This window comes from Phytophthora cinnamomi (assembly GCF_018691715.1).
Source record: "Phytophthora cinnamomi strain GKB4 chromosome Unknown Contig22, whole genome shotgun sequence".
NCBI classification, from domain to species: domain Eukaryota; phylum Oomycota; class Peronosporomycetes; order Peronosporales; family Peronosporaceae; genus Phytophthora; species Phytophthora cinnamomi.
In genome coordinates this window covers 745,683-758,177 of record NW_027150955.1, presented here as the reverse complement: position 1 = coordinate 758,177, position 12,495 = coordinate 745,683, and the positions used below count along the sequence as shown (strand labels likewise).

General features: G+C 54.4%; 1 protein-coding gene across 1 annotated transcript; it reads left to right on the top strand.

Moving 5' to 3' along the window:
* Positions 1-6,638: 6,638 nt before the first annotated feature.
* On the top strand, positions 6,639-8,690 carry IUM83_12139 (putative exo-1,3-beta-glucanase; the record flags this gene model as incomplete). The annotated part of the gene is made up of 1 exon (XM_067936743.1): positions 6,639-8,690. One exon carries the CDS (start codon positions 6,639-6,641, stop codon positions 8,688-8,690), a length of 2,052 nt encoding a protein of 683 aa, XP_067794974.1.
* Positions 8,691-12,495: the final 3,805 nt, after the last annotated feature.

Below are 12,495 nucleotides of genomic sequence, written 5' to 3'. Positions count from 1 at the left end.
ACGTCACCTTCGAGAAAAATGGTTTCGCCGTTCTCGTACGTGCGATGACGGAACTTACCCGTGATTTGTTCAAGAAACTTTTTGCTTGCGGAGTCAAAGAGCCTCACACTTTTTACTGCCTCGGCGTGGAGAAGCGACGAGATCTGGTAGCATAATTGGTCTGGAAGGTGAGATAAAAGTTGGGACTCGTACGCGACTTTGCGGCCGGTGAAGTGGTGAATGTAGAACCGACGGATCTCGGCACTTAGCTTCTCTGAAATGGACAAGCGTCCCATGATACTGTTCACTGTGTTGAGTAGCTCGATGTGGTGGTGGCGAGCTGCCATTGCGTTCGCAATGGTACTTGACATAGCACCAACCACTCCAAAGTTGATGATACCACCGATAAAAATCCACACAGCCGCGAAGTAGCTTTCTGCTGTGGAAAAAGCCACAATATCTCCGTATCCGACAGCCGTCAGAGTGACCACCGACCAATACACCGCACGCACGTAGGCAAAGGTGCCTTCATAGGCGGATGCACTGTCTTCAACGGGGAAAACTTCCCCGACGTTAGCATAACAGTCGAACTTGACCCAAGAACAGTTGCCAAATAGTGTGGCCTGGCGAAGACACTCGGGCCGCGTGAGTTCATGCATTGTAGCCATACTTTTTTCGTTGAAAGCCTGGGTTTGTCGTGGAATCCAGGCTGTCTCGAACCACACGCACCCGACAACGTGCAGTAGCAGCGTGACACTCAGCAGCAGTGAAACAAATAGGTGGATCTTGGAACTTAGGCTGTATACGTCGGCCAGTTCGCGTAGCAAGTACGGGAACAAGCGCAGCCGAGAGAGGCGAAGCAATCGTAAAAGCCAAGCATAATCGAATACTCTCGGCATGGATTCTAGCACCAGGCCAACAGGCAACCACGCAAGCAAGTCCAGGTAGAAACCATTACTACGATAAGCGGCGAAAATGAGCGATGGGTTTTCGACGTTCAACATGGCAACCGGATCCAGATAAGTCAAATACCGGGCTTGAAGTATGATATCAACTCCGAAAAATGTTTCGGTCAGAATCGTGCAAATGTATCGAAGAGTAACGAAAGAAGTTTCGACAAACATGTTTTCCCCATCCGCCATTGAAACAAATACGGCATAGTAAGGAACTTCAAACGCAACGTAAATTACTCCTACCAAACGCAGTGTATCCCAAATCATTCGAAAAGTAGAGTCTGGGAAATTCCAGTTGATATCCCTCGGACCGATCCCCGGGACGTAAAGATCACTCATACGTCGATAGGGCGTATGAAGGCTACTTCGGTCGCGGCCATCGTTGCCCAGAACCTTTTGCGTTTTGCGTTGTTGAGTAACATACCTGTCTAGAGATTCTGCCATATGATTCCGCACTGCCGATTCATTGCCACGATAAAAGTGACTCACCACGTCGTCGAACTTGGCTTTTGCTAAAACATAGAGCTCGCAAAAAGTCCTTGCGACGGCCTTCTCTACATATTGCTCTGGGAAAAGCAGGCAGATTTCGGCAAAGTAATCCCCCGTCAAGCACTCTCTCGGGTTCGTCCCGTTACCAGCGGTTATCATCACGTTGCCACGAATGACGAAGAACGTGTGTGCGTTGGTTCTCGGCTCAATTATACGGTCAGTGGGCGAGTATATTCGCCTCTCAAGTGCGAGAGCTAGCAAGTTGATGAATTCCACACTTTCCTTCGCCAAGAAATTCACTTGTCGGATGCGACTGGCCTTCAATGTGGCCACGACTTTAGACTGGAGATGTTTCGGCATGAGGTGCAAAGCTTCCTCACTGTCAAGACCATGGTGGGTATCCCATGTGTAGGTAAAATATGCCTTCACTTTTTGCCGAATAACGCGAGGAATGTTATTTGAGTGCATGTACTCGCGAGCGTTGTCAACGTGAGCCGAGTATGCTGCATATCGAGCATTGCGAAAGCGAAAAATAAATAAGAACGTCGCGAGCATTGACGAGCTGAAGAGTGCGCCAATGAGTTGAACAAAAATGCCGTAAATCGTTTCTCCATTTGATACGGGAGTGACATCGTCGTATCCAAGCAGCACCATGGTCCTTGACGCCCAGTAGAGTGTACGGCCGTATTTTCGAGAAACTGTAGCTCCATGAAGTCGATCGCGTACTACCCAGCTCGTTTCAATCTCAGGATCACACTCATGAAGAGAGACTCCACACTGAGCATGGGCGATAAGCATATATCCGCATGCGACCCAATGACACGCGCCAGCACAGTACCCGATTGTGCGGACGAGGCTTCTAATACCCGTGGAGGAGAGATGTTGTACCCACGGTCGATCAGAGTAGATCTTGCTCAGTCTCGCAAAACATCGGCGCACTTTGTAGTATCGGCACAGCTTATTGAGGCGCGCTACATGGAGCGCATCGTACACTCCTAGTCCAAACGGAATCACCTCGAAAGGTATGAGCGCAATAACTTCCAGAACGAGCTCCCATTTTCGTGCTGCGCGAGACTGTTTTTCTAGCATCAAATCGTCAGCTGAGCTATCGTACAGAGTCGTCGAACGTCCAATATTTGCAAGTGTCCACTTGGCTTTCCCTTGCCGAAGCCCCATTGATGTCCTAGCACGCAGCAAAACGTTTGAATTCCTCAATCGCTTCGAAACACCGCGCATGAGCTTCACGTCCTTGTCAAAATTCGTTTCTTCTTCCTTGTGCGTCAGTGCGTTCTTCCACAAACGGTAGAAATTTACGAACTCAATAATGCCAACCAAGTCGGTCGCCACGTCCATAGGCGTGAACACAGCCAATTCCCACGTCCACTGACGTCTTTCCTCCTCAGTTGCGTCAAAAGGGTTGTATAGAAACCCGATCGGGAAAGGTACTGATATGAAAATGTACAGCACGGCAAACAAGCTGATAGCCACGTTGATCGTCTGTCGGGTATTCCACGAGAGTTTGTTGTACTCCTTCAGCACACTACGCCACAATTGATGGTGGGATGGTTCTTGAGGTTTTCGAGCAGCAGATTTTATTGCTAATTTCTTGAGTAACGGGGGTCGGGAGCTAGATTGAGTGCCGTCGTCGATAGATGCCAGAGTCACGCCTTCCTCATCGTCTGTGGTAGCTGCGTACACTTTGTTCAGGACCATGTGCTGGATGGAGAGCCCAAACGCATCCGCTCAGAAGTGTTGGCAGGTACTTTGTCCTCCGGTAGACTCGCAAGCGTGGGCCTGTATAGTAAAGTGCTGCTGAAGCAGTGGCCGCGAGGGGTTTCAGCCGTCGACAAACCTATTTCAAGCATGTGACGAAGTTGTCGAGCGCGATAAGTGAACACCTTGAAATTAGGGTGATTTTGTTTGCTCAGTTCAAAGGAGCTGTCGTGAACTGCTTGAGCATTGCAATTTCTAGAATTTATTCACCGACGTAAGCTTCAGTCTTGAACTATAGTGTAGTGGGCTCTAAAATTGTAAATGGGGGTAGAATTATGCTAGTAGTATCGTGTACTGGTTCTGCTGGTGCATCTCCTACGACGGAGGAAAGCTTCCCTGGGAAACCTTGGGCGGTTCTTGTTAGACTCTCGTACTTTTCGAAGATACACGACAACGGGCTTTTGAGGATCAATGCCTTTGGATAAGGTCACGATCAAATTAGTAACTAACACGAAAGGGGACTTGTTGCGCAGAGTTTGTTGACTGCGCTGATACTTACAGCCAAATCATAAAAGAAAACTTGCCAAAAACTACAATACTTTAGTTACCGAGTTGTGCGCATTGTAGTCTCCAAGAGTAGAAACCGCAAAACGGTGCATGAGCTTCCCTTGATCGAACTATACTCTTTCGCAAACTATGTCAAGATCGATTCTAACGCTGGTGCATAAGGAACTGGACAAACACCTTCGCGCTTAAGAATCTGAAGTCAATTTGCTCGTACTCAACCCAAGCAGATATCTGGATAATAGCGCCACCATTTCCAGCTAAGCTCATCGTTGCGACTGTTCTCCAGCAGATCCATGGCATAAAACTTCAAATACCGCCAACCGCTTCGCCTGTTTGCTCGCGAGCCTGTCCTGACAAGAGGACGTCCCTCGCTCAGCTCACCAAGTAAGAGGGCCGCCAGCTGGCAGGCGGCATCCTCCGCGCTGGCAAACAGCGGCGGGCCGACGTGCGAGGTACAACGTTGAAGTGAGTACGGGGCGTTGCAACCGCCGACGGCGTTGCGGCCGAAAGCCCCAGCGGGTGTGAAGCTTTTACTGCGGCGCCAAGAGCATAAGTACATGTATTGCGGCGGTGGATGGCACCGATCGATCGAATCTCGGTCGGAGCTTGCATACTGCCAGCACGCTCCTTGTCCGGCGTGAGCTCGTCGTCCGTCGTGGAGGTGCAGGGCGGGTGATGAGGAGCGCGTCGCTGGCCTGGCCGACCGACCGGCCGGCAGGCGGTATCAGCTTCAGCCTCCGCGCCGATTTGCCGTGTTTGCCAGCCTCTGCGAGTCGCAGCACGGCGTGGGACCGCGTAAATTTGCCGACGGGTTGGCGCGCCGCGCGCAATTGCGGGGCAAACGGCCGAGCATAGCGCTGGTAACGGACGCTCGGCCACGTGACAGCGACAGCGACAGTGACAGCGAAAGCGATAACGGACTGCAACGGCTGTTTGGTTGTTGGTTGACGCTCGGATGTTCCGGCCTCGGAGATGGGAGCGCGATGGGGAATTCACCAGACGACACGGGGTCGTCGTCTACATGAATGTGCGCCGCGGCCTCTGGAAGGTGCAGAGGTCTGCGAGGGCGGCTACGTCTTTGCAGGGCGCTGTGGAGGTACCGCGGAAAGCAGCAGCTCAGAGAGCTGGCCGCCGTGCAGTCTGCACTGCAGACCGACGTGCAGGAGGACCAGGACTAGCTCTGGGCCGGGGGAAATATTCACATCTCGTTGAGCTTATCTTTGGTTGCGTAAAAGTAGCCATCTGGGAATGTTCACTTCAATGTAGGCGAGGCCTTCAAGGTCGAGTTTATCCACCGCGGTATTGCTCTTTCGATTGCTCACCTCTTCTCGCACCTAATGCTTTACTGCTTGTACATCCAGCGTTAACCTTCTAGGCTCAATGGATTCATTCGCGTCGCCCGCCTCATGCTTTCATCGTGACGAGCAAGTGGGGTTCTCTTCCGGTCTGATCCCAGACTGCAGATCAACCGCCTTGAAACCTATTTGTCGGCTCTCCTTGCCTATCTACGTTTAGTTGTTGCTAGACCTAGAGTTCTTGACGACCCTGGACGATAAACTATGAACGCGAGAGCTACGATAGCCGGATAACACCCAGAGTTCCTAGTGAAGTGGCTGAAGAGCATTGCGCTGATGTTCGCCGGGTTGCCAGCTGCGTGGATTGAAAGAGCTGACGAGGTGAGGCTCACGTTGAAGTACTTGTCGAGACGGATACTTCTCCATAGACAGGGTGAAGGGATGTGAATATTTCTCCCGCCAGCCAGAGGCCCAGAGCTGGTCCTCCTGCACGTCGGTCTGCAGTGCAGACTGCACGGCGGCCAGCTCTCTGAGCTGCTGCTTTCCGCGGTACCTCCACAGCGCCCTGCAAAGACGTAGCCCCCTCGCAGACCTCTGCACCTTCCAGAGGCCGCGGCGCACATTCATGTAGACGACGACCCCGTGTCGTCTGGTGAATTCCCCATCGCGCTCCCATCTCCGAGGCCGGAACATCCGAGCGTCAACCAACAACCAAGCAGCCGTTGCAGTCCGTTATCGCTTTCGCTTTCGCTGTCACTGTCGCTGTCGCTGTCACGTGGCCGAGCGTCCGTTACCAGCGCTATGCTCGGCCGTTTGCCCCGCAATTGCGCGCGGCGCGCCAACCCGTCGGCAAATTTACGCGGTCCCACGCCGTGCTGCGACTCGCAGAGGCTGGCAAACACGGCAAATCGGCGCGGAGGCTGAAGCTGATACCGCCTGCCGGCCGGTCGGTCGGCCAGGCCAGCGACGCGCTCCTCATCACCCGCCCTGCACCTCCACGACGGACGACGAGCTCACGCCGGACAAGGAGCGTGCTGGCAGTATGCAAGCTCCGACCGAGATTCGATCGATCGGTGCCATCCACCGCCGCAATACATGTACTTATGCTCTTGACGCCGCAGTAAAAGCTTCGCACCCGCTGGGGCTTCCGGCCGCAACGCCGTCGGCGGTTGCAACGCCCCGTACTCACTTCAACGTTGTACCTCGCACGTCGGCCCGCCGCTGTTTGCCAGCGCGGAGGATGCCGCCTGCCAGCTGGCAGTCCTCTTACTTGGTGAGCTGAGCGAGGGACGTCCTCTTGTCGGGACAGGCTCGCCGAGCGACCGAGCAAGCAAGCGAGAGCCTCAAAATTGCTCTCCCATCGAGAGGATAAGTTTCGCTTCGCTTAGATAGTCGCTCAGCCGGCTGCTCCTCCGGGAAGCAGCCGGACGGCATCACCCTCGGGGCGTTGAAACCAACAAGAGGAGGTACATGGTGCTGTCTGCCTCTGCATGATCGTCTCAAGGTCGAAGTCGAAGGAGACTTGAGGTTTCATGGCACTGCACGAGCTCGCTCTGCTCTGCTCTCAACTCGGATCACTTTCAAATTTGCACCTTGAAGACCACCTCGCCTCGAAGCCACACCACTCGACGACTTCACTGCGATGGTGCTGCGCAATGCCTTGATCCAAGCTGCCGTGTTGGCCACGGGCTTGACCCTCGCGGCGGCTGAGACCGTCGAAAACACCCAAGTGGAGAAGGACACCAAGTGGTTCTGGGAGAACGAGGAAGACCCGGCCTACGCCGCCGACACGGGCTTCTTCGCGGACTTCCGACCTAATGACGAGAACCAGACGTGCTCCAGCGACCTGCACGCCACCCCGTTCGACAAACAAGTGCGCGGTGCCAACCTCGGCGGCTGGCTCGTGCTGGAGCCTTGGATCACCCCTTCGCTCTTCTACCAGTTCCTGGGGACCCAGGAACGCTATGGAGACAAGGCCCCGGAGAAGACTGCCATGGATATGCACTCCTTCTGCACTGCGCTGGGCAAGGAGGAGGCCAACCGACAGCTCCGGATCCACTACGCCAATTGGGTCACCGAAGCGGACATCAAGGAAATGGCGGAGGCGGGTGTCAACTCGCTCCGAGTCCCCGTCGGCGACTGGATGTTCAAGCCTTACGAGCCCTACGTCGGCTGCACCGATGGTGCAGTCGAGGAGCTCGACCGCGTCGCCGACCTGGCGCAGAAGTACAACATCGACCTGTTGCTTGACATCCACGGCCTTAAAGGCTCGCAGAACGGCTTTGACAACAGTGGCAAGAGCTCGACCGTCAAGTGGACGTCCACTATGAGCACGCAGCCTGTAGGCGCTACGATGTTCGAGCACTGGCCCGTTCGATCCGCTGAGTGGGTCGGCAACTTCGACGCCAAGACGGCCACGTACACGTCCATCAACTATGACCACATGGTCCATTCGCTCGACACCGTCGTCGCCATTGTCGAGCGATACGCTTCGCACCCGGCGATCGTCGGACTGGAGCCTGCCAACGAGCCGTGGGAACTCACCCCCATGGACCTGCTCAAGGAATACTACTGGCGTTCGTACAAGCGCGTGAAGGCGCGCGCCCCGCACTGGAAGTTCGTGATCCACGACTCGTTCCGCTTCGGCGTGCAGTACTGGTCTCAGTTCATGGTCGGGTGCCCGGACATCGCCCTGGACACGCACATCTACCAGGCGTGGATGGCGCCCGGCACGCGGTCGGACTACTTCTCCAACGCCTGCCAGCAGAAGTACACCATCGCCGACATGGAGAACTCAGTCATGCCCGTGATCGTGGGCGAGTGGTCTCTGGGCACCGACAACTGCGCTATGTGGCTCAACGGCTTCAACGACAACCTGCCGGGCTTCCCCAACACGCAGTGCCGCATGGTGGACTGCCCCGTACACAGCACCTACCTCGGCGAGGGTTTCCCCGGCACGCCGCTCGACATCACCAAGCCCATTCAGGGCCCGTACGGCACCGGCCAGTCGGGTCCTGCATTCGGCAAGTGCCCCGTGACGAGCGACACCGCGTTCGAGCAGGAGGACGACGTCGAATTCGCGCGCAACCTGAACCTCAAGAAGCTCAACGCGTTCGCGCTGGGCCACGGTTGGTACTTCTGGAACTTCAAGACGGAGCTGGGCTCGCGCTGGAACTTCCTCGAGCTGGTGCGCCAGGGTGCCTTCCCCAAGAACGTGTCCGACTACCACGACAGCGAGGTCTTCTCGGCCTGCGAGAAGGAGGACCGCGGCGAGTTCCTGTGCGCGGCCAAGCGCGGCGTGCACCCGAACGACCTCGAACGCGGCCTGGACTACGCCTGCAACGGCGAGCACGTGGACTGCTCGGAGATCGACACCAAGTTCCTGACGCTCGAGGAGCGCGCCGACTGGGCGTTCAACGAGTTCTGGCACGCGCACCGCCACTCGGGCGCCACGTGCGACTTCGGTGGAGCTGCGCACCTCCTGAGCACGAACCAGGTGGCCTCGACCCCAAGCCTGGAGCAGCAGCAGCGGCTGCACCGCGACACGGATCCATCCTCCCCGGTGATGGTCATCTTCTGGAGCTTTGTGGGCGTGGTCGTGGGAATCATCGTGGTCGTGGTGGCTGGTGTGCGCATCATGGCGCGCCACAACCGGCGGCACGAGTATTCCCCGCTCATGTCGGTGAACGTGTAGACAGACGATTGCAATAATACTAATAAGCACCCAACTCAATCCAAATGTACACTGCAACGAGATCGCCATTGCCACCGGTTGTTATGTGAGGCGCCCAAAATTCTGACGAGCCCAGCGTTAACCCCTTCCTTTTAACTGCGCTCGGTGGATGCATCCGGACCCCACAATTAGAGAGGCCTGAGAAAGAACCTTAGGGTAGTCATCACATCTCATCGCTTGATTCTAGTTAAGCTTACATGTAATCAATTGTGTTCCTCCTCAGCGATGCGGGTACGTGCACTTGAAAGACGAGTAGTCCACCGTGTAGTCCTTTCCTGGGAACTTCTCGTGGCAGTTGTCGCCCTCGAGCACCTTCGTGTCGTCGAGCCACACCCACGACTCGTGGGTGTAACCCGTGGAACGCATGGCGTTGCCCGCCGGAATGGGCTGCGGAGTGCCCTTGGGGTCGGTAAAGCCGCAGGAGAAGTCAGCGCACTGGTCACGTCATGCTTGGCGTTGTCCATGACGTAACGCAGAGACTTGTAGTCGTTCTCTTTGCGCCAAGCCGTGGAGTCTTCCTGGGTCGTAAATCCTTCGGTTTCTAGGAATGCGAGCGGGTTCTACTTGGTCTCGTTGCCGTTGGTCGTCCGCTGAGGTTTCGGCAGCAAAACGATCTGGTGAACGTTGGCGACGGGGGAGAGCATCGCTAGGTCCAGGTCACAGCGAAGGTCGATGCGAGCGAAGAAACCATTGGAGACAAAGTGGACGGTGAAACGAGAATGGTTCAAGCAAGTTGCTTGTTGAAGCAAAGCTGTATCGACAGAATTTTTCGGTGTGGTCGCCTAGCTTTCGCCTTGTTTTTTCATTGATGCTAGAAATGGGATTGGCAGGTACGCTTTTCGGAGTTGGTGTGCCGATGTGCACACTGTACACTTTCAATAAATTTTACGTTGAGTCTAGTGTACTGTACAGCGCAACCCCCCGTTTTCGCGGCTGCTGACCTCTAATAAACCGTTAGAAATAATACTCCGCACATTCGGAGGCACTCGGATGATAGCTTTTGGGATAGGACTGGATTGCGCAAGTGGCGTGCACATCTCCGTTTTCAAAGGTTTCCCCCGCATCAAGGGAGGGACACGTTCTCCGAGTAAACTCGGGTGCATAGACCTTTTCATACCCCTGCTCTCATTGAACATTTCTGTGTGTCGTACAAACGTTGCGTCGCCCCTCCTGGTACACTACGCTGGCACTAACTCAGAAACACGACTTTGTCTTAGCGCCAACATGACTTTGGATCTCTTCTCCGCAATGAAGTGTTGCTCTGAGGGCTTTAAAAAGATCTCCGATGAAACTATTTGCAACTGCTGGTGCCGCACAGGCTTCATTTATGAGGCCCGGATTAAGTGAAATACAGTATCAAATAGCAAATCATTTTAATGTCCATGGCATAGTTTATTACCCTCTCGTTTCTTTTATGGTCCACCCTCCGCGAAAACGGGGGGGGTCGCACTGTCTACGTAAGTATCGCAAAACAGCGGTTCAGTGCAAATCGTGTGGTCATTTTGGCGGTACAGAACTTGGATGACGTGAAAATTACTGGAAGGCAAATCGCCAAAGTTGCCTTGCTCTCTGAATCATCATGCAATCGTTGTTCCTCAGGGCTCCAATTGATCCGTACACTGCATGGCATGCAGTCCGAAGGAAAACAGACGGCGGAACTGAGCGCATCATAATAGTCTGTGAAGGGTAGACCTCAAGCGTTGAAAGCCGCACATGTGCATGTATAGAGCTTTTCGAGACACCCGAGGGGGTACTGTATCAAAAACAGCTGAGGAGGTATGTTTTCAAGAGGCATCACCTCCCCTGTTGAACACAGAAGATAAAGAGGATTCTTGATGTCGAGAGTTTGGATATATTCCATATACAAAGTAACAAGCCAATGGTTTATTATATATATATATTAAATACATACTATGTGTTCGCGCCTCTGGTGCTGGTAGGGATGCTCACCGGGGCTTCGACCCTCTTTAGCATTGAAATACTTGCTCGATGTCACTGCATTATTCTATCTGTACTGAGTATTCATGAGATGTCCGGTCATACAACATTGGTACCGGAACTCCTTGTCGGCGACAAGTTGTCGCTGGAGATGTTTGTTTTCTTACACTTTTGAACGCCCACTCGGTGGGATATACTAGTATACACGACAGACAAGGTGGGTTTTTAAGTCCACCGTAGTGTTTCAACCCGCCAGCAGTAAGAAGAACATTACTAGACAAACAAAACCAGAAATGTATTTTGGCGGTTCTCACACGACTACACCGGACAGGTATTCTTCGTTTCTACGTAGTGCAGGGTTGTAGGTAGAATAGAAAAGCTTAACGTCTTCTTTGCACCAATGCAGCCATTCCTACTTACGCAGGTTGCGCTGCCATCCCCAAGTGGTAGGCGATCCATAATCCCCGGTCGTAGGCGCGTTAGTAGTAGTGGGTGTTGGCGCTGCCGGCGCGTCGGTAGTGGTGGACGTTTGCGTTGCCGGCGCGTCGGTAGCAGGCGATGTTTGGGCTGCCGGCGACCCAGACGACGATGAAGTGGTTTGCGATTCAGGCGCAGGCGTCGATTTCTTCGTTTCAGACCCACTCTTCGTGTCTCCAGATCCCTTCAACGGAATGCACTCCTTGTATACCTGCCACGAGTACTGGTTCTTCAGGAAACGAATGCCCAGCCAGTACCAGCGAAGCGTACACGTGCCCTTGCACGACGAGTAGTCCACCGTGTAGTCCTTGCCAGGGAACTTGTCGTGGCAGTTTTCGCCCTCGAGCACCTTCGTGTCGTCGAGCCACACCTCGCACGGTCCGTCGTGGGTGTAGCCCGTGGAACGCATGGCGTTGCCCGCCGGAATGGGCTGCGGAGTTCCCTTGGGATCGGTGAAGCCGCAGGAGAAGTCAGCGCCACTGGTCACCGTGTACTTGGCCTTGTCCATGAAGTCACGCAGCGACTTGTAGCCGTTCTTGTCACGGTACGAGGCGAAGTCCTCCTGCGTGGCAAAGCCCTGGTTTTCGAGGAATGCGAGCGGGTTGTACTTGGTCTCCTTGTCGTTGGTCGTCCATTGGGGCTCCGGCAGCAAAACGATCTGGTGAGCGTCGGCGACGGGGGCGAGCATCGCCATGCTGGATAGGGCCGAGGCCACGGCGAGGGTTTGCGTGATCGAGTTAACCATTTTGCGGACGGGTAGCGAGTGCTGTGGGTGTCGGACGGCAAAATGTGAAGTGGTAGCGCTCAGCTATCGTGTACTTCGGACCCTAAGAAGTACATGTATTATACATAAGCGGCGTTTCCGTCGGTACAGTGGTTACTTCTCGGTGTAAGTTATGACCTCCCTATCCTTGCCGCGATTCTCCATTGATCCGAAAGTGAGATTGGCGCACACGCTTTCTTGAGCGGCACCATGCGGAAAGAACGAACGCAGATTTGGTGCATCTGGCGTCATTTTTCTCTTGGCACGGGGACCGAACGCAGATTGTGATGTCGGGTGGGGGACCTGACAGGGTCGCCGACAATTATATTGTTATCCACCTGTTGACTTCGTCCACTATAAAGCTCGTTGGGCCAACGAGATCAAAAGGCACCGACACATCCAGCGCTTGCACCAACACAGCGGCTTAAGGCATCGACGCACCCTCGCGCTCAAAACTCCATGCGTTTACATCAGTGACGCTGGCTGTAACACCGACTTCGCCGTCGAGTCCGCTGTACGGTAAAGATGGTACAGTGTACCATCTTTGATGGCGCGATCGTCCGGAGCTACTGTACGTCTTGAGGACAC